The 26,675-nt window shown below is 38.1% G+C and overlaps 1 protein-coding gene across 1 annotated transcript in view; it reads right to left on the reverse strand.

Annotated features, from left to right (window-relative positions):
- Positions 1–1,885: 1,885 nt before the first annotated feature.
- MAN1A1 (mannosidase alpha class 1A member 1) overlaps positions 1,886–26,675 on the reverse strand; it is a 140,522-nt gene continuing 115,732 nt past the window's right edge. Inside the window, exons 8-12 of the mRNA XM_074150341.1 lie at positions 25,552–25,667; positions 13,136–13,355; positions 12,173–12,345; positions 6,841–6,956; positions 1,886–5,516 (exon numbers count right to left, since the gene is read on the reverse strand). Coding sequence (XP_074006442.1) covers positions 5,390–5,516; positions 6,841–6,956; positions 12,173–12,345; positions 13,136–13,355; positions 25,552–25,667 — 752 coding nt within the window. The 3' untranslated portion in view covers positions 1,886–5,389. The remainder of the gene's footprint in view (positions 5,517–6,840; positions 6,957–12,172; positions 12,346–13,135; positions 13,356–25,551; positions 25,668–26,675) is intronic.

A 26,675-nucleotide genomic window follows, 5' to 3' on the forward strand; every position in this document is an offset into this window, starting at 1 on the left:
TCCCAAAACCTTGCCCATATCTGTAGCTGCTGGGCCGTGGCGTGTTGGGGCACCTGAATCCAGCAGCTTGGCAGCGGTGAGGCTGCCACAGCTCCGTGCCCCGGGTCCAGCCAGTAGCGGGGCTCAGCACATATTCCCAGTAGGCACATGCACACCCAGACAGCTCTGTGCTGCTCTGATTGATGGTGTGAAAGCAACGCACGATTGAAATGATGGGATAAAATACTAATAAGAGGAGGTCTTTAATGTCCTGTAAAATGGCAGTATGGGAATGTTGAAAGGCAAACAACCTTCCACAAATTGGTCACAAGGTGTGCACAGAAAGTTTAGAGAGCATGTGAAAGTTGTAGAGAGGGGCTTCCAAAGGGAGGGTTGATGATGGTGATCTTTAATTACAGAGCGAGTGAGAGCTGGTGCAAACAGGAGCAGATACCTGAGAAATGAGGGTCAAACCACTGGCTGTTGAGGTACTGTTGAATGCTGACAGCCTGCGGGGCTCTAACTGGATTCTGCAGCTGTGTGACTTGCTCCATCCACCACTTTGTGCCTGTACAAATGCATAAAACCAGGAGAGAGAGCGAAACCCTGTGTTTTATCTCTGTGCACAGTATTCAGACAGGGACTCTGAGTCTTGGTGACCATTTCCTGGGTTTGGCAGACTGCGTTTTGATGCATAATCTTTCCTTCTGCATTTGAGATCAACCAGGACAGACTAATCCCAAGATTAAGGCGGATCGGATGAAGGCAGATGCTGTCATTCGAGTGCCGAGTTACTCTTGTGACAGAGCAAGGCCACAGGGCAATGCAGATGGCGGGGCAAATCTTGTTTGTCTTGACTAATTGTTAACTCGGTCCTAGTTCTCTTTTCCCCTGCAGAAAACAAACCACACCAAGCCTCCAATTAAGAGACCAAATCAGTTGAAATTCTAACCCAGGCTTGTATTTACATCTCCGGTGAATAAGGATATGCACTACGGTTTGCGTTGGTTCATGTTTAACTTGTTGAGTAGCAAGTCTGTGTGGTCCTGGAGCCAGCTGCAGGAGGGGCTGCCTGCTGACTGCCCCAAGGGTTGCGCTGTAGAGCTGCACACCCACAACCCTGCCGGAAAAATGAGACACCGGGTCTAGGAGCTACCCTCAAAAATGACTTCAGCGGGTCTAATGAGTAAGTCCTTTGACAGAAATTGATACTGCTGAGACTGTTCTGTAAAATCACAGCAGTTTATTTCACTATCATCTTTGGATGAGGCTTTCTACTAAACAGAGAAAATAAGGTTATCTAACTTAGTTAGATATCTAACTGCTATCTAATGTAGCAGTTATTTCAATATTTATATTGGAGATCCTGCCAATACGTCCTTCCAACACAAAAATCTAGTCACAGTTCCTATGACAACTGTTCTTCCCTCCTCTGGAGCACGGACTAACGATAGCATTTCATTACATGGTCATGTAACGCTGGGCACTGTGACAGCCTAGTCATCTCTGCTCCGGTGTTTGCTCCTAAATGGTATTTAGCTGAAGCCTCTTGTATTGAGCAGAACATGAATTGGAGTGACTGACCTTCACTGTGCCTTCTGCCCGCCACCCCCAACCTCCCAGCTTCACGCTCTTCATTAGTAAGCTCACTTTCTACCAAAATACATTTGGTATGCTGAATTTTATTGATGAAAATTTCTAGAAATTTATTTTTCTGGTAGCAATTCTATACACTGACTACCATTAATTAACAATAGTATCTTAACAAGTACACAGAGTACTAATCTGTATCAAACCAATCTGCTCACAAAACTCCACGAGTATAGCAGCCAAAGCAGGCTATGCAGCAGATTCTTGTAGTTACTTCTGTAACACACTTAAGAAAAATTATAACAAGTTGAACAGATATATTAAAAGACTTTATTCACAATAGAGAAATTTTTACAAATATAAGTTCTTAAAAATTAAGCATCTTGATCTATTATGTATTCCATAATTTTGGTTTATATAAAGCTGAAAAGACTAGATGGACTATGTACAAATCAAAACCAATTTAAATGCACGATAGAAATGAATAATATGTATGATGAAGTCACCATAGAAACAGTGAGCTATTGGGCATTGCAAAAATCTGTGTACAACCAACACGTATGCAACACTTATCTCACAAACAATCAGAACGTATTTTTTTTTCCCCTGTGAAAAAATGTGGGTGCCATTAAAAGTGATTAACCTCTTAGGACTTAACATATGCAGATTTAAATGCATCATTATGCTACAAGGAAATGGAAAAAGTATAGGCAGTGTGGTTATGCAAAGATAATGTCCACCCACCCCCCAACAATGAAGCAATTTCTTTTGCTCTTGTGAATGCCTGGGAACACAAAGTGACCGTCACTAGCCACTTCCACGCAGCTAGCTAAGGGAATGAGAAATAAAACACATGTTATCTCAGCAATCTAACAAGCAGTGGTAAGTACTGACTGTTTCAAAATGATTGCTCTAACTTTGGTGTTTTGGGGTTATTTAAAAAAAAAAAAAAGGAAGAAAAAATCACTATATTCTCAGTTTATGAAAAGTTTTTTTCTTACAATTGGCAGATCTACACGTTGTACAATCTTCTCGTCTACTTACATTAGTTTACAAAAAGTACAGTATAGTGCAGTTTGTACATACAACCTGAATACCAATACCAGTCACATCAAATTTGTGCTCTTTCAAATAATCGGAACTCCCAAACTAAAAAAAAAAAAAATATATATATTCATACTAAATGTTTGTATTACAAGGAAACACTCATGAAGCTTATACTTAAGTACATAGGACCCAATGCATACAAGAGTTGTGAGTTTGTAGCCTGCATTTTGAAACACGGAGAAGAGCTATCTGTTTTCTCCACTATTTCTCTTCAGCTTGTTAAGTAAAGACAAGGTCACGGACACATTTGGGGGGAGTATACTGTGGTTAAGAAAACCACGTGAAAAGAGGCTTACAGAATGCATTTCTCAAAGACTGGTTTTGTCTGAGCTATTGGAGTTAGTTAACGGATGTGAGGCCTATAGCAGCACATGCACAACCCTGTGGGAGGCAGCAGCAGATAACCCAATAAAAACAACTAAGACAAAAGTAATTATTATTACTTTTTGGTTAAAGAGGAAAGAAACTTTTTGTTTTTACTCCACAGCTATAAATTCTCTGTGGTATTTATAAGGGGAGAAGCTCCCTTATAAATACTGTTTCTGAAGAAATACAGTGAAATATTATAGTCCTCCAACAACATAAATGCTGGAGTATCAAAAGCAGCAGGAGTTCTGCTTTGCAGTAGAGGAGAGCCAAGACTTCATCCTTGCTCATCCCGTTTCAGAAAACTGTTATTGTCACATGAGGGAATCCACACTTTAAAAAAAAAAAAAAAAAGAAAATAATATTGATAATTAAAAAAAAAAAAAAAGCAGTAGCAAAAAGTTTTGACTCACTGTGCTGTCTCCATGTAAGCAGGCTCTATCTGAGGCAGATGCACATACATTTGTATCCCTTCTCCCAGCTCCGGGTTGCCCAGGCTGAGCAGGGTACCCCTATTAACTGCCATCTATGAATGCCCAGTTCTGCCAGGCCTATGATGGAAGGATCAGCATCCCTGAAGATCGTCTTGCCTTGCCCCCTACATAAATGTCTTTGGCAGCTCATGTGGCACGTGCCACCTTCTCCGTCTGCAGGGGAAGCAGAGAGGCAGCGCTGTCTGTACAGACTCCAGAGGGTCAGGCTTATGGGTCAGCCTCCAGCGGCTGTGTATAAAAATGTAATCTGTTATCTTTGCTTTTGGCTTCTACCTAAGAAAAACTACATCACAGACCTCCATCAGTATAGAAAAAATGTACTCTGTAATGCCTGAACAAATGTGCTTCCTCAGGTGTGTGATTAGCTACGCTGGACATGTGAGCTATCCTACTAAATACCTTTAAAGAAGATTACTGTTCAGAACCATATCTGTTTTGCTTGCAAATCAGTGAATAATGTGCTTTCTCAGAATGGGAAGCCAGGGGTTACACCCTACTCAAAATATATAAAAATCATCCTGTCATTAAATGAAAACATAGGTAGACTTAATAATCATGTAAACCCCTCCAAACTACATTGAAGTAGAAACAGGAATTAATCGTGCCTAATTTTTTCCCTTTGGTGATGCTACAAAGTAAAACGTTTTTGGCAAAACTGTTACCTTCTTATAAGCCAGGCCTCTAACCTAGGGAATCGTTTTAAGCACACTGCGTTTCTGTCACTTAGAGAAGACAGACTCGGTGCTTTCAGGGAGTTTCAGTTCTACACTGGATAATTTCCTCTCTGAATGATTATCCTCTTTTAAGGAGACAAGTTTTCTTCAAGGCATCTGAACATCTAATTTTATTCATGTAGATACATTAAATTGCTTTGTGACAAGAAACGATCAAGTCTGAACCTATCTGAATGTTTGAGAAAGTCCCAGGAAACCGAACGATTTGGCTTCGGCATAATTCTCAGCTTCCAGGAAAATGTCACCGAGTATTTCTTTGTCTTCTTACCATCCAACCAAATGAAAGCTACTGGACTAAATACATAAAAAAGGTAAGACTCCCTTTCTTAATATGAAATGACGATCTTATTTTACTCTGTATTAGCCTGACTAAAGACATGACAATAACACCACTTAGAAAAGGGAGGAAACAATTTATTCTACTCTATTACAATAGTCTAATCAAAATCTGAAAAACTAAAGTCTGCTAACTAATGTGCTAAATTCATAAAAACTAAGTTTAGACTAATTTCAATGTATACTGCAGTTTCAGAGTTGTGTTTGCATGAGATGAAAATATTCCTACGTAGACTCCATTGACAATGAAATACATCAGATACTTTACCAAGTAATGATAGACCCGCATAAGAAGAGGCTGTCACAGTCACAAGATTTGTCTTGGATGACACACAAAACAAATTAACATAGAACAACAACAAAAAAAAAATAGAAAAAGCTCTTTATACTTAATTCAATATGGCTTTTTGCAACATGGCAAAATATTACAGCTTAAAGCAGACATCTCCTCACAGAGGAGAAAAGAATTTTGCAGTCAAATTAAAAGCCTAACAGGAAACGAGTAACATGCAGACCCTCTGCTCTTTTTGGCCAAGATGACACCGCAGCCTAACAAAATCTGGAGGGATGTCCTATTTCTTTTCAAAGAAGTGGTTCAGCTGGATAAGAGGAATGAAGTTTTATCATAATCAGTTGAGGTCCGTTCATAAATATTTACTGTTAAAGAAAACAGACTGCAAAAAACTTGATTTAAAAATTTAACTGAAGAATTTAAAACCAAATCATGTGCCCAAGTCCTGGAAAGAAACAAAAGGAATGAAACAAGTATAACTTAATCTTCATCTATTTCTGGTTTTCTTCTTTATTCCCATCGTCTTTGTGAAGAACAGGGAGAGGATGAGCCTCTGTGTTGAAGACCCAGTGTTCAAATGGAAGAAGATCATCTTCAGAAAACAGCAAATACAAGTACCTGGGAAGAAAAAAAGCAAGAGATGTGACCACATCAGGGGAGTGAAACTACAGTAGTTTTCAGGAAACATAAATACTTGATTTCCCTAGATGAATGCATCCATGGAAACAGCTGCCCAAACACAAAACACCGGTAAGTCCCAGCATCACAACTGTTAGCACAAAGCTTTGGGGCTACTCAACTCAGATTGGACTAAAGGGCACTAGCAACTGGAGACCAACGAAAAGAAGGACCCCTGTCCTGACAGAGGACAAAGAAATTTAGGCTATCGAGGTTAAATGTCAACACACTTCATTTCCATGTAATCCTTGGTAATTTTATTACATATTGTTTTGATCTTATACAACCATAGTAATTTTTTTCCTCCTAAATGCCCACATATATCAAGGTGTAGGAAGGAAAACATGTCCAATCCTGTTCTACTTCTGAGAACAACTAAATTGTTCTTCAAAAGTAAGGGCAGCCACTTACTAAGATGGGGTCCATTAAAACCAGCAGTAAACAATAAACAAATCCAACATTTTATTTATTGCTCTGATACAGGGTAGTAGCTACTGTAGAATGATTATTGAAGTCTGCTGAGAAATTAAAGTCTGCTTAGCAAATGATGTTATTTTTTCTCAATCGCAATCCTTCCCTGAAGGATTTTATTGGTCTAATTCTGATAGGCTGATTTAAAAGGTATAGTAGAGGCGGTGCACTATCTCAGAAAAAAAAAAGCCAGGATACATAAATGTATTTATGATATTTAATTTACTGGAGTACTACACTTGCTGTTGAAATGGCATGACTGCTTCTGTCTGGTCTTTGCAACTTTCTCTTGCACAGCAAGAAAAAAGTGAAGAGACAAAGAGAACTTCATTTCATTAAAAACTTAACGGTGACAGATGACGAAACCTTTTGGTTTTCCTCTTACCAGGCCATGCAAGCTGACCATGCAAGTTGACTTCTTTTTCCTTTATCTGTAGTTTTAAAAAGAAAAGTATGCAATACAAGCCTGATAAGTCCTCTGTCTACTCAGTTTGTTTCACTAGTGTTGGCATATATAATTAGATCCTATCAAAGCCAGGAGACTTAATTTCTCAGCAAAGATTATCAAGTATCTTTATCAGAAATAAAGATAATTTCCAGAAGTCATAGAATTTAATTTATTGATGCAGAAGGGGAAAAAAGGCAATTTGTCTTCCCATCACCTAAGAAAAGCTCTACTATTTCAGTAAGATTTTGTTAAATGAATGTCAAGGATACTAATGATAAATACTTATCTGTAAAGTTGATATACAGAACTACTTCATATTAATGAAAGTCAACTTTCTTAACTTACTTGAGTGTCTCTGAAAGGAAGAAGCTTTGCTGCACGTCGTCATGGCTTTCATGATTGTTATAAACATCTCTAATGCCAGAATAGCCACCATCTACTCGGCAATGTTTTTCCAGTGCCTGAAGAGGGGACAAAAAAACCCAGTGGGATTAACAAAATGAATCATCCGTCAGCTTTCCTTCTTCTGACAATAAAACTAGCCCCCCAAAAATTGCCACATTTTTTTGATAGGGAGATGAAAACTAGATAAAGCTCTAGATAGAAAATAAGTGAAAATCCATATCCGTATATCTTTCCTTCTGAAAACTATTCACTTCTTTTATTAATTTACCATTTTACTTCTCTTCCTAAATGTAAAATTAGATATGTGTGCCTACCTCTTTTTTTTTTAAAAGAATTTTCTTTCTCCTTTTTTAATAGGAATACCAGTAGCCTCTCTCTCACAGGCTTGTCTATCAGCCTTCAAAGATTGTGTCACATACACCTTTTTTGGTCACATTTTAGTGCTTAAAAATTATTGTGATAGAATTGAATTCCAGTCTTTTACTTATCTCTTGTAAATTGCTTCGAAAAAGGAAAGGCAACTCTCTATTTTCTATGTAAGTTGTTTGGTTTCTCTTTGCAATTATTTCATTTTTCACTGGGAAACCTCTGATATTGGGCTGTGACTGAATTTTCTTTTCTGCAGTAGGTACTATTTTTCTTTGACGCTTTTCTGAAAAAGCTTTGTCTGTCACACAGGAGCAGACAGAAAGCTTGCATGAGGCTGGCTTAATGAAACATGTTTTAGATGTAAAAATAAGAACATGTTTTTCTCTAACTCGTTTCCAAACTGTGTATTTAGTTAAAAGGTGTAAAACAGATGATTGATTCCTATTTTACAATAAAAAGGAGCACACAGACTACCTAAAAATATAATTTCTTTTCTGCCCACAGGAGTGTTCTATATGAACAGCTAATTTTGAAGGAGAAAAAAGATCAGATGAAGGGTGTTTACAGAAGGGCAAAAAACAGGTACCTGGTGCTGAAGTGTAGAAGGTATATACAGTTATACTATTGAATAAACTTTGCTGCTTTTCCTTATTTTAGACAGGTGTTTACATTAGAAAGGTGGTACCTATATGTCGAGGTATGAGCCATAACTTCTTTAAATAGACTGCTATCCAATACCTTATTTGAATATTAGTTCTGTTATCACTGCTTTGTTTAAAAATATTCATTCATCTTTTTTCTTTGTAATTGACCTATTTAACAAGGTCAAAAGTATTCTTAGCGTCTTCATTTTTCTTACTCTGTTTTATAATAACTCTCGGGTATCGTGCAGTATAATAAAGGAGTGAAAAGAATCTAGGATGATTATATTTAAAATAACTCATTATTCAAAAACAAATCCAGAAAATGCTCTTTAGCCCTAAATAACTTCTCAGCATGAAAATGAGGGGAAGCATGATGGATTACTATGTTTGCTCAGGACCACGCTACTCTGAAACATGGTGCTTGCTGTGGAGACAGGTATTGGAGCTTTATCAAACCCCTGACGGAGAGATGAAAGACAACTAATTCTTCCATTTCTGAAGTTATCCCAAATATCACTGAAGTGACAACAGGATGCATAGATTTTATTTAGGGAAAGATGCTGTGTTTCAAACTACATATAGCAAAAAACTATGAAAAGGCAGAAGATATGCCTAAACCAAGCAAACAGACACAATAAGCATTTTACGATGAGAGATGGGACTAACAGCCACTAATAATTACTGAGGTATCCATCACCTCCAAGATCTGTGTTTTGCTGTGAGCAGATATCCTAAATGTCCTTGTTTTTGCTGGAGTCCCTGTAGCTATCTGCATATATTTAACTTGCGTGTCAGGCTCTCCATAGTTTTCACTGGAGAGTAAGCTGCCTATTGTATATTTAAAAGGGATTTTTCTGCAGGAGTGATCCTTTAAAATATAACAGGCCTATTTGTCTTTTCTTATGTATCTTTAGGTTCTTTAATTTTCCTGGACACTTTTACTAAGTGACAAATATACTTAAGTTTAAACAAGTAATTTCCCCTGGCTGATACTCCTTCCCTCTCGTCTACTTCAACCTGCAATGAATTCAAAATGCTGAATCTGTGTCTGGATTTTCAATGTCAAACACAAGATTATGTTTTCCAAGGCACAGCAGAAGGAGAACTTGAACTTGAAGGATAAGGCTATTATTCAAGGAAACAACTGCATTCTAAACAGAGTGAGGTAAAATAAAAGCAAATTGATTTGGGGTTTATGTGCTCTAACATGGTTAGAGCATTCTTTATGAGTTCATTGTAGGGAGATACCGTGTAGGTACCTGAACACACTGTTATATGTAGACCAAGAGGTTAACTCACACCATGTTAGCCATCCGGTGGTATCTAATTGATGCAAACGTGAACCATCTTACCCCTCAAAGCTACTTTCCACTTAACTAAAGGAACAGGACATTCACTTGCAGCATTTAGTAAAATAAAAAGTCTCTTGGCTGTCACCCTTCTTTAACTGGCAGTAACGGTCTTTTGTGCCCATACCTGCAGTTTCAGAGTGCAGTGATGTTCACAGTGATGGTAGGGTAGTGGTGGGTGGGAAGAAACAATCCAACACATTTTAAATTGGTAGTTCTTAGAAAATGAGGGTGGCTAAGATCAGTTATGCTGAGTGAAAACTGGCTGAGAGCCTCAAAGGATCATAAAGGGGAAAAAAAACAAAGGAAGTGCTATGAATTCAAAATATGTGCTGCATTTATAATGCAAAAAGGGAGACTTTCATGAGCTAAGCTGATAAAACCTTTCTGACTCAGTAACAGTGGATATTGCTGTTGGTCATAACTGCATTTTCTCCAACCACTCAAGTACATAGAGAATGATCTTAGACTCAAATTGAAGCAGCAAAGCAAGTTTCTAAAGAAAAAATGGAGAGGCTAGAGCGTGTTTTTTAGTCCATAAAAGAGAAAGAATTAATAGACTTCTTGGAGAGTTTAAAAGTCATGACCTATAGAGCAGCCTCCTCTTCCACTGCAAGGGCACTGGGAAACAAACGTAATGAGCTGCCAGTGTTACGAGTTGAAAATGGACACGAAACACCTGAAGAACAACTTTTTTGGACAGTAACAAGTGGTCTGATTGTTGCCCTTGTTTTTTCTTGTTTCGGCTTCTTCTTTGTGCAACAAGTGTTTGTAATTAAACCAACCATATTCAGTGGTCAGGGACTTCGCCAAGAACAAAAGGGTGGATTGATGTGCTCTCTGGAGCAAGAGCAGAATTTATGAAATAGTTGTGGCTGGCTATCATCATGACACACGCTGGAACAAAAAAATCCAGTATCAGGTGGAGCTGTATGGGCTATAAATATGAAGGAAGAAAAGAAAAAAAAGATTTGAAACCTACAGCTGACTGTATGACTTCTGTGAAGCGGTAAGATTTGTTTCTGTGAAACACTCAGATGCGCATCAGGACAGCGGAAGCTGGGTCTGTACAGACTGGGACCAGCTGCATCTCCCACACATGGGCTCTAATCCACTACGCTAGAGCCAGAGGAGGTAACCACCAGAATGTTAAACAAGGAACACATGGGGAGCACTAAGAAGGTAAACGAAAGTACAAACTTGAAATAAACACCAACAAACTGAACCAACAGGGTAAAGAATAATAATAATAAGGAAAACATTTCAATTGTTTATAAGAATGTTATCAGTGTGAGCAGCAACAATGACTCGGGAAAAACATCTCCTGGAGAAGGAACACTTGGCATTGCTGAAACCTGGTGGGATGACTTCCATAAACAGCCATTGTAAATATTCCAATTATAATCTGCCTGGGAAGATTCCAGTAGTAAAATGTGTGGTGTTAGTGAGGAAGAAAGTAAGAGAACACTCTAAATTCGAGGTTTTTAAAAAAACATTTCTTTGGAATCATTAACTCAGAAGCGTGTTGTTTCAGAGCCGATAGAGCCAACACCTGAGGGAGGCAAATAAAATATCCTAAATAACTACAGTCTGAGTACAGTGTTGACTGCAGATATGGAATGGCTGTAAATAAACAAGGAGGAGCTAGAGAGTTAAAGTATGGTTAATGCTAGCAGCTATTCTTTTATGGAAAGTAGATCCTAGCATTAAGTTTCATTCTTCAAGAATATCTAATTGCCAAACTTTAAATGCTCTTTTTGCACAATATTCAACAAAATTTGAGATATGTTCGGTATCTCAGACAGTAAATATTGAATACAGTTACAGATCTCAGGTGCTGTTGAGGGAGCCAGGTAACTGGTGGATATCACTCCTAGAAACAAGGGGTATTGGGCAAACTGACAAACAAGCAGTTTTTTAAATCCTGGAAAGCAACAACTCTGTTGACAGTGACCTCTCACTCTTTTGCAAAATGTTGCAGGGAGTTTTGTTTTCTTTTTTGTGTGCTTTTCCTTAAGTATACAGAGCCTCAAAAATAATGTTCTTCAACTTCCTGTATATCCTATAAGACCTCAGTCTGCTTAGAAATTCCAAAGGAAGAGTGAAAGGCAGACGACTTAACAAGGGTAACATCAATGTGAGGAGAAAATAAGTGAACTCTAGATGTGTAGTAAGAACCTATGCCTGGAGGATGAAACAAATCCAAAGGTTTTAATCTCTATCAGCAAGAGTGATTAACCACTGAAATAAGGGAAATGACGGATTGGGCCAGCAAGTTTTTGCAGTATAGACTGGAAGGAGAAGTATAGATCTAGTGCAAGTCTTGGAAGGCTTGCACTAGACAAACAAAAATAGTTAGGTTCAGCACGACTGGCTGAAGCATGGAAATTTAAATCTAAAGGAGATTGTTATCATTAATGGAGTTCAGTCCAGATGACCTGTGCTGTTTGAAAGTGACCCATTTTTTAAATGTTCAGTACTATCTAGTGCTTCATCTTGGCTTTCATCACCTTAATTAAAATCACCTTTGTACAATTACTGTTGAAAATGTACTTCGTAAAACTTATTTCCATGTCCAAGGCTCAAATTTGACATAAGTTTGCACTTTCCATTCACAAGTAGCAATACTCAACATCTTGAGCAGTACATCCAAACACGACCCTGACTTGCGAAGTATTTAAGGAGAAATCACAAGGTATTTTTCTAATACACAATACCAGCAGTATTGGGTTTTGTCAAAATTATGTTAGTCCGTCTATTTAGTAAATGAATCTCTGGAAATTAGAGTTATGTTACTGATTTAAAATAACTACTTACTCTCCAACCGCTAACCGATATCCAGATATTGTTCAGTAGCTCACTTAACAAGATAATAGGATTTAATAAGAAAAAAGTCCAATAGAACATTACCTCTACAGCTTCCCATCCCCACTGCCTGTACTTTGGGTCGTGAGTGAGCCGCCACATGTACATGTAGGTCTCTATCACTTCTGGTCGTAGGATGTAGTATTTTTCATTTTGTCTTGTTGCAATGGCCTCAACACCACCATCAAATCTGAAGGCTTCTGGTCCCAGTTTCATGCCTAGCCAATATAAAAACACATGCGAAAATAAAAGCACTACAAAACGTTTCAAGTTATGTAACCGACATTTCGCGTGACACAAGCTAAGTTACCCAAAATTATATAATTTGTGAAAGATACTGAAGCACATTCTGGTTTTAATATTTTGTAAATAATTAAGCGTAGGAGAGAACTTTCTTTATCAATGCCTTAAGCAGCAGTTCCAGTTTGAACAGTGATGCTAACATTTCAGAATTTGCATTCTGAAAGAATTCGTGTAACTAGCAACGTGTGAAATTTTGCTTAAGAGATGAGGATATTTACTTTTCTATATCAAACTTGAAAATACACTCTGGGACCTGAAATGCTGCCAGGGTTATTTTTATAAGAGGATAAAAGAATCCAAAGAAATTTCCTGCACAGAAATCCACTTTCTTTCTGCAATTATATTGTTTGCAGCATTGTACCAACAGAACTGAGAATAAAATATTTTTTTTGTGCATAAAACATGATTAACAGCTATACTGATGCATAAATGAACAGGTTCCCTCTCTTATTTGTATTTGCCTATACAGATATTGGCAAAGTGAAAAAAAAAGCTCTCATGTTAATTACTAGAGCGAGTAGATATGATTCAGGTGCACAGAAATTATTTATAAAACAGAGCAGCCATTCTTAAAGTTACTTTTAGAGCAAAGCAGGATTGCTCAGAAATGAAGAGTTCTCACCATCATTCGACTCGTTCAGCGTTATGCAAAAATACCTTCACAAAGTCAAATTGTGAAATTAAATTCCGCAATACAGCACTTACTTGTACGATCATAGGATTCGTGGCAAGTCCTAGCAATTTCAGCACCAAGCTCGATGTGATGGCCCGTCTTGTCATTCGGTGCTCCGTCTGCTCCAAGGCCAAACATGCCTCCAGCAAAGCAAGTGAGATGCCCCATCTTGTGCTCAAGCAGTCCCCCCTTCCACTCAGCGATGTACGTCAGCCCCCCGCTTGATTTGCGAATGAGGTGAGTCTCTATGGCCTGTAAAAGTACATGATGGCAAACCCTTTAGTACCATTTGGTAAAGTGTGGAGGACAAAGTTGTCTTGATTGTTGGTTGGTTCTTCTCCATATTGCCTTTGCTCATAAATTAAAATGGAGCCAGCATAACCTCAAAGTGCCGCCAAGCCAACATAGATTAGCATACATCAGTAACGATGATTAATTCAGCTACAACTTTGAGCAATTTATGCAGTACATGTTATAAAAACATTGGAAAGACCTAAAAAATACAATTCTGTTTTTAAATCCTTTATTTAGTTCCCTTTCTACTTTGAGCAATTTTTTTTTTGAGCAATTTCAGGGAATTTCACTTTCAATGGTGATTAGCCATCACTTCATCCTCCATACTTCCCCCATTGTAATTCTGGCTTAAAGCATGTGGTTATTGCTATAATTTCATGTCAGTTATATGCAGATGTCACTCATACTCAAAATGCCTGTCTCAGTGACTGCACTGAATTACGTCAGGCCTCTGAGTCTATATGGCATTCCCAAAGTCTAATGAGTTTTTCCCCCCAGACTGAATTCCTCTGTAGCTGTCAATCAAGAATAGGGTCTGGAAAAAAACCCAAGCAGAATAAAACCATACAAATGTCCTAGAGAGAATTAGAAGTTGGTGCCACTAGCAATGTAGGGTCACCGATTACAAAATTCAGGAAAAAAACCTTCCCTTATGAGAAGAACAGAATTAAAACAATAGAGGAGATGCAGAAGAACACATTAATTAGAAGCCCGCACAGAAAGCAAGCTATTACTCTCTGAAGGGTAATGGAGAGAAGACGAACGACACTATCATACATTGTTATCCAGCAGTAGTCTGGTTTATTCTATTGAAATCCTAAGATCCAGAAGCAATACTCAACACGTATTGTATATACAAGAGCAGAAGCATGAATAAAATATCAGTGCAGAGAACTATTAACAAAAAAGCCAGACTTAAAAAAAGAAAAGTGTTATAAAAAGAAGGTATTGATCGTAGTTATTTCTTCCCTTTTAAATGTCTGTAACGGTTGTTTTTATAAGCATGAAAAATCTTCTCTAAACTAGAAGCATCAGCAGAATAATTGTACAAGTTTTACTTACTAAGTAGGTTTTTTTGTGCCAAGACATCACATTGAAAACTACACTTTGTTTTCCACTAACTTTAGCGCAAAGCACTTAGTAAGGATGTTTTCTGCCCACCTCCAGACCCATTATTGGCTCAGAAAACTCCTCCATCCTTTTCTTTCCTCCTCGATTATATGTTTTTAGCACTAGTATCTACTGACAAGTGTACCTTAATTTTAAAGCAGCAGTAAATAATGAAGATTTCTGTGCTTTAAATAAATCCTGCATAATTTAAGCTATAAAAAGAGGAATTAAATATGAAGGGGGAAAGGTGGGAGAACAGTTTCCTTAAGCACCCAAACCACAGACCCCACTATGGAAAATGAAAGAATTACAGTGGCTGAGTTGCTGTCGAGCTAACGAGTGGCTGTGTTTTCCGAGTACATATAAAAAAAGCTTTTCTGTCAGGTTGGGAAACTAGTAGTGGAATACATAGGTACTTTTTAAAAAAATAAGTTTTTTTAACACGTCCTTTGTGCTTGGGGTATAAAATATTTGAATTTATAATTGAAGAACTGGCAGAACAGAGATCAAAGAACCTGCTACAAAATGTATTAATGCATAAACAGGCAAAATTTATGAGAAGATAGAAATAACTGGAAAACTTCCAGAATCAGAAAACAGAGTGCTGTTTGCATTTTAATTAACCGGTTTATATCTTGTAATGGGACGCCTTATTGTTAAAAAACACAACAGTTTTGTGGGAAATAGCTTTCAGAATATGTAGATATTCTAAGAAACAAGCTGCCTAAAACCAAGTTCAGAAATGAAAAATTTTCCATTTAATTACATTTCATTAAACCTTTCAGCATGGCATCCCCATGTCACCAAATCAACAATTCTGGCAATAGTTGATAACTCTACTTGTCACTTAGTTGTTGAGTCAGAATTTATTTAAAAAATAAACAAATTTAAGAATAGATTGATGGCTACTGTTACCTATATTGCATTTTTTTTTCAGTAAAGAATTAATGAGAGACAGGATGAAGTATTACTGTACCTGACAGAAATGACAGTGATCATGCACCTTCAGAACTACAGTAGCTCAAAGAGAAATGGTTCTTGTAGTATGAAAATGGATTTTGCGATACCAATTAGTCTTTCAGAGTTTTTACCTCTCTTTTGGCTCAAGATTAAAGTTCAGGCTGAAAAAAGATGACTTCCGCTTGGGAAAGTTTAAAATTATTCTAACAAACTGGTGTTAAGAAACTAACAAACTGATGTAAATTGATGCTAAGAATGTCACAAAATAAAAATATCTTTCCAAATTAATTATTCATGTTTAGTAAAACAAATTATCTTGGTTTTATAAATGGGTCCTATTAAGAACTGGTACATATGCCTATTAAAAGTTATTTTTCTTATGTGTCTTATTTAAAGCTATTTTTATTAGGTAATTATTTGATCTATTACAGACTCTCAAATTGCCATGTCGTACTTTGTACAATCATGGGTCCCCGAGTGCTAGATAATACCTATACTGATGCATATAAAGTTATCAATGGCATGCTAAGTAACTAAGCATTCCTACCCCGACATGAAATCCAAATACCCTTTGATATGTGCAAATGCCCTTCAGAGGCCATAAGCCCAAGGGGGCCGAGTGTGCAAGTCCATCAGCACTCAACAGACTCTTATTCTGGAAGACAGGAAAACAAATACTGTAACTCGGTAAAGCCTAAACTTCATTTGAATTTATTTGCTTATGAAGTAATAGTTTGCAGAAGTTACATGATTTAAGCAAACTGACCTCAACCAAACAGCTTTCCTAAAGCGTGAAAGGCAGAGGAGTGTCTCTTCCCAGAGGGCCGGTGGCTGTTTGTGGCACTGGGTGGTTCACCAAGCAGAGCTCACAAAACCACTGCCAGGGAGCTTACGGTGGGATGGTCAAAGGCTTCAACTAAATCTGAGAAGTTTCTTCATGGGCCATTCTCTGTCTGAGCTGGACAAACTGTTTTCATCAGAAATAGGTTTCCCTTCTCTCACCGCTATTCATCTGCCCTCTGCCTGAGACCAGTCGCTTCCCTGAAACGCTTAAAAAAGGGACATGTTTATTTGAATTGCAGCTCTGAATTTCACTGAAGTTTTTTAGAGTTGGAAGGGACCGTATAGATCATCTAGTCCAACTCCCCTGCTGAAGCAGGATTGCTTAGGGAATGCTACTCAGGACTGCATCCAGGCGGGTCTTGAAAATCTCCAAAGAAGGGGACTCCACAACCTCCCTGGGCAGCCTGTTCCAGGGCTCTGTCACCCTCACCGTGAAGAAATTCTTTCTCATATTCGAGTGGAACCTCTTATGTCAAGCTCTATTACAACTTGGTCCCCACTTACGAACAATTCCTACCTGCACTGCTTGCAGGTCAGGTGGTGTCATATTTATCACTATAGCAATTATTATTTCATTTTACTGTGATGAATATTGTCAATATAAACCAATATACAGTATCTGCAAAGAATAAAAAAGGCTAGAAGAACGTGGTCTTTGATTAGCTGCAAATACATTATTGATGGAAAATTAGTTGAAACTTGTACAGTTTTTCTTTTAAGTAAATGGAAACTTCATGTTACTGTTTTCCAGATTGTATTTCTGCAATTCCAATAGTAATTTCTTTCTTTCCATCAAGGTAAACCAGAAAGACTGTGCAACATAAAAGACGTGGCTGCAAATGTTTGTTCCCAATGGGAGCAATAGCAGATGCTACCTGGGAGCGACCAGAAAAAAAAACACAAAATTGAGACAACCTGACTTTAGACTGCAGTGGATAAAAAAGGAGGAGAAAGAAGGGAAACTAAAGGAAAATAAACAACATTTGCCAGATATTTAAAGAAATTAATTTACTACATGTAAAGCTGATACGGCATACAGTTTGTGGTGTACCTGCAAGCTCTTACAGCCAGACTGACTTTTACAGCTGAAACAGTTCCTGGCAATTATATTTTTTTGTGCATTTATGTAAGGTGCTGCTTACAATCCTCACTGCAATAAAGCCTTTAGCTAAATTACTTTTTTTTCCATCTTGTGGGAAATTATTCCTTCTATACAACAACTGTAAAAACGCTTGAGCACTCAATTAGAAACGCTAACAGTCCCGTTTAGTGTTTGAATTGTGACTCAGGTGCACCTTGTATTACTCTTGGCATCTTTCTCATGAGTTCACATGTTAAAATTATGCCCCTGCCTATCTGTCACACTGGAAGAACTGCAGTGAATGAGACGTTATGAATTGTTTAGGTTATGGGATTGCACATTGCGTGTGTGTAATCTCTGTTATTGACAGCACCAAAAAAAAAAGAAATTCTTCAATTTTTCCCAACCTGATTTCCTCCCCCTCCTGCTCCCTTTCTTAAGGCGATGTGTTTTGTGTTCTCTGCTTATCAGCCTGTTCCTTAGCTTTTATATTATACTACCAGTCCTCACACTTGCAAAATGAAGCAGAACTGGTCCCTCCTAAAAAATTGCCATTTTCCTCCGTTCTTCTTTGGTGCCTGCCCTGGGGTCACCAGGAGAACCTGTGTGTCAGGGAGCTGGGACCCTCATACACACTACTGTGTCAGCTCCTCCCGGCCTTTGGGGATTGCTAGGGACAAAAAGCAGCTTAAACGCTGCCTTCACCCCCCCTTCCTCAATCTCCGACCTGATTTTGTGATTGGGAAGTCCTTCATTTACCCTTTGAGCTGTTCAGGATGTTGAATTGGATTGCTTATAGAGGATGCAGAGCTGAAATAATCTCACTGTTCAAATGAGTAAAAAAACCTAATCAACAAGCTTATTTTTAATAGAGGGTATTCTCTTGATGGATTATACTGACAGGTAATAAAACTATTTAACGAGATCCCTGCAGAGCACAGATGTAGGCTTCTCAGGAAAAATGTCCTGTACCTCAAAGTTGCTCAACTCAAAATAAACGCAGGCCACAAAATAGTTAATTCTGCTAAAGGAGCAGGGATAACAAACTACTAACCTCAAAATGCAATATAAAACTGCAGTTCTACTTCCTCCAGCACTTAGGCATTTTACCTCTCCTTTTAGAATAATAGTTTAATTATGATTAATGAATTTCAATGACTACTGTTGTTTTAACAACAAAAACTAGGTGTTTCATTTCCCACCTCAAGATGTCACTGTAGCTGGAGATAAAACCATCTTGCCAGTCATAGTTACATATTTCCATACCTTAATAAATTTGAAACTTCAAAAATATGATCCTAGTTCTAAATTTCCGGGGTTTATAATGTTTGCTTTGGGGGTAATTACAACTCTGCAGGCTTCTTTGCAACAAAGCACTATAAATTATCTCAGTCCAAACTTTTAATATATTTTTCTTTCCCTAGGAATCTTCTTCATAAACAGTATTTTGACAATTTGAAGTGAGTATGAAAGAATTCTATCACATGATATTTCCAATAATTCAAAGACGTATAATGGCAATTGCTTATTTATTTTAATATTTAAGGCTTTACATTTTATTGCTTTGAAACAGCACACAGCAGACAGGTCAGGATCACTGTGGGTTTCCATGCTGTGAGTTTATAAGTCAACTGCCTGTTCTTGACTTTTGAGTTTCCCTTATATTTTCTCTGTTGAGTTAATCTAATGCAATAGATACTTTTCTTCAGCAATCTTTACAATTCGTGAAATTTATCCAATGAGTTTATTATAGAAAGTTTAAGATTTGCATTGAGCCATTATTATAGCCATTTTGGAGAGGGCAGAAAAAGATTGCACAATTTTTTTAAAGCTTTATATTTAGTAGTTGATTCTGTTTTCTTAAATATCCTTCATACAGGTTTTAAATAAGTATTACAAGATCTATGAAGCAGGTGGAAGCGTACTGCCAGAAAAACTAGGATGGAACAGGAAGTTTAAGCCCTTGTTACAATTTATTTAAATACTTCTGCCAAATAAAATGCCATTTTCTTATCCTGAGGTCCTCACTGCTTACTAAACTGCACTTTAAAAATCAAAACTGAAATCTGAGCACAGAAGAACTTTCATTTCTTGAACACAGAAGAACTTTCATTTTTTTAACACAATATATAAGAAACATTTTGAAAGCAATAAGGCACTGACTGATTTTGGACTTAGGACGTGTTACATAGACAAGCTCATGTGTGAAATGAAATGCGAATGCTTACAATGGAGATGCCTAAGTTTTTAAAACGGAAATGTTGGTAAACATTTAACTACTATGATACCTATCCATTTGACCACTAAAAGATGATTAAGTTCTAAGGTAAAGCTGATAATTTCCTTTTGTCTGAAAATCTACTTACACTTTTTTTTCCCCCCCGTGTAGGTCTATTAGTGTCTCTAAGAGCACCAATGCTCTTGCAGTAAATGTACTTAATGCTGTCTGCTACCGGAAGACGAGACGTATTCATATTCTTAAAACAGTATTAATGGAATGGCATGAATCAAAGCAAGTCACTCTCAAAATGTTACATTATGTATTTCCTGAATATTCTAGAATATTTATGGCTCCTGACAAGATTTTGTTGCTGTCAAAAATAGCACAAGTAGTAGGGACACGGCTGCTCTGACAACAAGAGCCAAAAGGGGACAATTTCTCTCACAGGACTTTTCTAGTTAAAATCCTCCTTAAAAAGTTCAAACAACATTATAGCTCGCTGCTTCTCCTGACAGTCCATAAACAAGCAAAACATTTAAATAAATACTTTTTGTAGTCCAAAATATAGGCATTGTGCAGTTATAAGTATATCATTAAGAATTTAACAATCTGCAGAAGCCTGTCTTCAGTCTTGATGCTTTCTGTAAGCAGTTGTAGAGAGCCTCATAACGCCTGTCAAGAGGGGAAATACAGCGAAGAGAATAAAAAGGAGCAGCGAGTCCCCTGAACGTTCTCATCTGTTAAATGTAATAAATCTTGTGTTCCTACATAATGCAGTTACACTATCGCTATGTGCAGAACACCAATGCAGCTGGGTGATAAATATTTTTAAAATGACAGCTGACTAAATATGTAAATAAACTACTTATTCCTTCATGTTTACACATTTAAGTTATAGACAACACTCCCCTCTCCCCCCCCGCAAAGAATAAAATAAAAGTCTGCAGTGGGAATGCTGGGTGCCCTGCACCGACAGTCTCGCTCTGAAGCTGGCTCCCATTGCACGCCCTGCCTGCCCCATTTACGCATTTCCTTCAACGCCAAGAAGTGTTCGAGTATTGGATGTTCAATTCATTAATACCCTTTTGGCTTTAGCCAGCATGACAAACTGTTCTGAGTTGTTGCAGTTCTGTCATTGTCCACATTAGTTAAGTAGTTTTTAAGATCACTGCGATCACAAAGCCAGCCGCTTCAAGCAGTGTAACGGGAACTGCAATCAGCACAGACCGGCCACCAGACTGTCACCACAGTTAAACAGACTCGTGAAACTCTGGAGATGAAAAGGGCCTATCTGCCAATATCTTGTTTTCATTTTGCTAACACCACTTTGTTCTCTCCCTCATTTCAATGAGAAAGGAGTCTACGTGGATTTGCTTTATTTATCTCGAGGGCGGAAATCTCGACAGCTCTGAAAAATGTTCACTACTTAATGCTGATGATTAAATATATTAAAAAAGCCCCCCAAAACAAAATCAAAACTGTATAGTGTCCTTTGACAAAGCACAAACTGAGTATATCAAGGCTAGTCTCAAAAGTTAACAACATGCCCCAAAAAACTATAAAAAATTAAAAAGCGACCCTATATATTTTCTGAACGCTCAAAATCCTGAGGCCAAAAATGACTTTTTCACCTTTTGATACCCACAAAGTGGCTACTGCATTCCTTAGCTGCACAACCCAGCCCAGCAAAAGGCTGACTGGCAGGAGTGCTGCTGAAATCTAGCAGAGAATGGCCCTGGCACTGCTTCACAACTTCTATTCTTCTTTTTGCTAGTTCCATTGTTTCTACTTCCACCTGCTAGGTTCTCCAGAGATCACTAGTTTTCTTGTTACAATATTCTGAGCAGTTGTAAGAAAAATTAACAAATGTAAATGTCTAAAAGTAAACTGCTCCTTTCTAAAAGTAAAGCTGCAGATCACAGAGGCTTTACCTCTCTCATACCACGGGGGCACCCTGGGCTGCCCTGAACTGAGCTGCTCGGGGAGTGCTGGCGAGGGATTCTCCCTCTTCCTGTGAAGTTTTTCTGGACCAACTTACTGTACTTTTTACAGCCTTTAGATATGCCATTTGTCCAGAAATACACTCAGGAAGGGATGAAGACAGTATCGGAGAGAGAGAAGAAATATTTAAGATGCAGAAAGCTTGCAGCAATGGCAACAAATAAATGTAATGGCAAAATCTGGAAAAGATACCTGGCCATTGGACATCAAGCGTGAGACAACCTAGTAACAGGAGTAGTGGGAAAACTGCCCTTCAACTTAGAAAATGAGGTCTGGCACATTCAAGAGGGGACTATTTGATGCATTTGCTTGTGACACTGCTGTTGCTAGACTAGATACAAATGGACCCACAAGGTCCATTTTTGTTCTAAATTACCATGTTCTAAACGTACACAACTGTGTCTCAGAGATCAGCTCTGTTAACTGAAAAGAGTGGGATGGTTCCCATCCTGGATTCTTGCAAAGACCGAAACATTATTCTATGGGCAGTTACATTCTCAAAATACGACTAAAAGTTGAATAGACATTTGTTCTGTAACTAAATGTTGCATGCTATCCATTAAAACCAGTTTAAGAACATCTCTTACTTCCTGTATTATGCGAAATGGGACATTATATGCATTGCTTTTCAAAAGAGAAAAATAACTTACATTAAAAAGACATTCACTTGTCTTTTTGTGCAAATTCTAGAGTTTATGAATCCCTCTGATGGCCTTATAAATGCATTCATATGATGCTCTGGTATTCAAAATAAGACTATCTCTGTCCCTTTTCCCATTAGAAATAAACTCTTCTTTAAATGGCATCAGCCGAATACGCATCTTATTCATGGCAAGCAGAAGTTGTTTTTAAATCTAGTTTGACATCTTAATTATTGCTTTTAACTTAAGCCATAAAACAATCTATAGGTGCTGCAAAAATTGTCATAGAAAGAACTCTGTTTTTAAGATGAGTTACAGAACAATATAAGAAATAACCCCAAAGCTTTATCTAAATAAATTTCAGCTTTTCACAGTGAATTATAACTCACGATATGTTTTCATTTGTAGTTTCTCAATAGCGGAAGATATTGAATTAGGCATCAAATCTTCACATCGCTCTTTCAGAATTTGGTAAGCATGTGCTGGACCCCATGGCCAGGAATATTCACGCCGTTCCCTTTGGCGTAGTCTTAAAATTGATTCTGAAAGTGTCGGGGGAAATTTATCTAAGAAAATATGAAGCAGACTCAGAACGCCCAAATCACGTAGGCTTAGTCATAAAGAAAGACTGCTGCTTGTGCAGACACTTAAATTAGCTTTAATTTAGATAAGTAAGGGATCGATAGCAATAAAGCCAATATCAAAACGGGCCAGTTACTCTGGTGAAGAACCTGGCGTCTCAATGGGGCCCAAACAGCCTGCAGTTTCTATGAGACTGCAACTTCCCTGCAGTTTTCTGAACAAGCTACATGAGAACATCAAGCTGTACCTCCAGAGGCTGCACGTACACTTTCAGCTTTGGTACAGATATACCTTGGTATAGAAAACAGAGAACATGAATGCCATGGCTCAGAAAATACTGGAAATAGCATTCATCCAGCAGCATGGTGAAATCTAGCACATATTTAGTGATCATTTGGCCCTCTCAAACACTCATACTCTGGACAGACACGATACTTGGACTGCTTAAGAGTTAGCACTATTAAAAAATATTAAGGTAATAGATACTTTAAATCTAGTCATACACAGCAGAGCTCAGACCCTGTCATTGATACTGCCACACTCAGTGATGTTGCTGACCAGGCAATTCTGCTCCCCCAGCTCAATTCCCAGCAAGGAGAACCGGCTGCGCAGTGTGGTGGCCATCACCGCTTCTGCTCCCCGCTGGGACCTTGGGATGCCCATGACAGCTTTCGTACCCGAGAAGGTTGTTATCCTGGTATAGCCAAGGTGTGAATTTAAACAAAGCCGTGCTGCTGCACCCTGCACAGACACACCTCGGAGTTTTCCTGGTCCTCTTCCCCGATGACCAGCCAACAGCAGGTGGCTCTCCAGCCTCTGGGCAGTTTGGTTGGGGCTGGCTCAGGAGGAACTCAGGCACGACCCAGCTGACACGGGATGCACACCCACTCATGTGGCGTAAGGCAAGAGAGCCTTCCTGATGTACCTCACTCCAGCTGCGCTCAAATCAGGGGGAGGTGAACCTTCAGCCTTAGTAGGAGCAGCCCAGAGCTGGCCATCGAGGCACCGAGCTCTCTTGGACTCTGTTACCATCCGGGATCAATATGCCCCTGGCTGCTCGCTGGCAGGACAGGAGGCAACGTGCTCACTCCTGCCAATAAGGGTGATGGTCACACCACATTTGGGATATTCTACCTGCAGCAGTTTCCAGAATAGCATTTTTTACCACACGTGTCTATGCACTAGTGCTTAGCCTGTGTAAGAATGTATTTAAAAGAAAAACTGATGGTATGAAACCAGTGGAAGTAGAAGACTGAAGCAGCTTTGACGTGCTTCAAAATGCCTTCCATGGTAAGATGAACTGATACCGTTTTATCAGACACTTTGTTCTCTCTTTTTGGCTACCAAGCTAATGGCTGAGCTATTACAGGATCACTGTTTTTATGTTATAGCTTCAAATGCACCCAAACCTAATTTAAAATCCACCTTTTGCTCTGAAGCTGAAACCATGTTAGCAGTGAAAATGAGGCTGGCTGCATCCAAATCTGCACTTACAAAATTAAAGGCAGGATTTTCTTAGCAGAGGATACTTAGTCGTCAAATTTACTACCACCAGTTATCACACCCTCCCTCAAATCATCACATACGACTTTTCTCTCCGATGAAAAAAACATAGTCGCAATGAGCCAGGGTTGTATTTTTTTTAACGTCACCACTTTCTGTGCTATGGGAAGTATAAGGAGACTTAAGTCTCTTCCCCAGGGACAGCTCATTTCCAGACGTATGAAAGAATAAGCAGATATTGCCTCGCATCTCAAAGCCTTGTCTACAGAGGCACTGTACATACATACCGTTAATAAGAGATAAAAGTCCTGGCCCTAGAGAGCTTCCAGTCAAAAAAGATGAAAGGATGGGGAAAAAAAGTAATATTATCCTCTTTTTTATATATATATGAAAGCGAGACCTGAGAAAATAGGTCATTTGCCCAAGACTGGAAGGAAACCCTGTAAATAAGAATTTAAACTTAATACTTCTCAAGTCTCAATCTGGTGTCACAAAACCATTATTTCTCCCAAAACAGCATATTATGGAAATACCATCAATAACAAAGCAAATTACAGACCAGAAGGATCATAAATAAAATACTGGATAAAAATGTAAGTACAAACAATTCTGCTTTTTGAAAACTTTCTCTTGTGTCCAATTTGAATAATTGGCTGTTTCAGAGAAGCTGGCAAATATATGCCTCTTGTGACAAAAAGTCGTTGTGCAACAAAACCACCTATTTTCATTTATAATTATCTACCATAATATATCGCTCCCTGTGTTGACCACAATCAAAGTACTCTAATGGCTGAAATACGAGGTCGAAACACAAGAGAGGAACTCCCTCCTGGATATAAGGAAAAAGCACAAAAGGAATATATTTAGTGAAGACTGAGGAAAAGAGAATTGAAATTCTACCTGAGAGCTACTTGTAGATACATTTTTTGTTGCATATTTTATACTTTTCTCCTCCAGTGTTTGAGAGAACTGACTGTATTTCAGTTGGAAAAAAATAGCTATACTTCAAGACTCTCTCTTTTCCCACAGTATCTGTATTCCTCTAGCATTTATATTTGATGAAGTCTTTTAAAAAGAGAAACTAATTCTTTAAAAAAAAAAACACTGTGGTGGCAAAGACATAAATCCTTCACATTGTCCCCAGAGCCTGTCTCTTTAGGATTATTTTAGATTAGATTATTATGGAAAGGGAGATTTAAATATCTTATTTACCTGAACAGCTTCATAATACATTTTCTTGCCTTCTTCATCTGTCTTGTCCGACATCAGCCATGCCTTGAGCAAATACTCATAAAAGCTATCCCCAAGCCCTCCAATGGAGACGTGATCTAGAAAGGGAAGAAAGAGATTCAACAGCAATTTCATCTTCAGCCTAGGCAATAAAATACAATTACAGTTTGAAACAGTGCATTCAATGATCTCTTACTACAACAATCTTTAATAAATGGAAGCCTGGAACCTCAGGAAAAATATAACTGGTATATACAGTGAATTATTTCTTTAATTGCTAACTTTTCCATCAAGCTAAAGCATCATAGTTATTTAACAGCCACAACGTGCCACAGGAGTTCATGGCAAAGAAATAAGAATTTATATGTTTAACATCTAATTCATGTAGTCTATTCCATACAAAAATGTGTTAATCTAAGTTCTTTTTTATCCTGAAAACAGGAAAAAAAGTAGAAAGTTCTCTCTAATTTGATAAAGGCTTTCTGCTTTTATCACACGGGCATTGTTTTCATTTGCTCTTTTATTCAATAATGCTCCATTTAAGTCACTTCAAAAAAAAAGTCAAAGATGTTTTAGCTGCTTCCTGAAGAGTTGAATTTCAGGTTATTTTATGGTATTTCAAAATGCCAACTCATATGTTTAAAAATAATACTACATTTTTGAACATCTGGCTGCTCTCAGAACTCAGCAGTGGCTCTAGAAGGAAAAAAAAAAAAAGACTTTGCCACATCTACAGATGATTATTGCTATCACACTGCTTTATTCTGCCCTACGCTTACTGTGTGAAATGATCTGGTACTACAGATGCTGTGATTATTCAACTGCACAGGTTTCAGACGTGACTCCTGACAAGCACCAGCACCCGCCGAGTCAGATGGTTCACTGTCAGTAGCACCAGTGATGGGAAAGCTGCTGATGCTCTCAGCTGCTCGCACAGGGTTGCGTTCACTTACTGACCAAGAGCCTAAAAGATTCTTGGCAAAATTTTAATGGGCTATCATATGATTTCAGCATAGATCCCCTAAACACATAAAATACTAAAATTATATATATATAAAAAAACTGTTTCTCTAAGTTCCATTAAACTAAGAACGCTAGCTAGAGGT

Source organism: Numenius arquata, chromosome 7 (assembly GCF_964106895.1).
Source record: "Numenius arquata chromosome 7, bNumArq3.hap1.1, whole genome shotgun sequence".
Classification (NCBI taxonomy): domain Eukaryota; kingdom Metazoa; phylum Chordata; class Aves; order Charadriiformes; family Scolopacidae; genus Numenius; species Numenius arquata.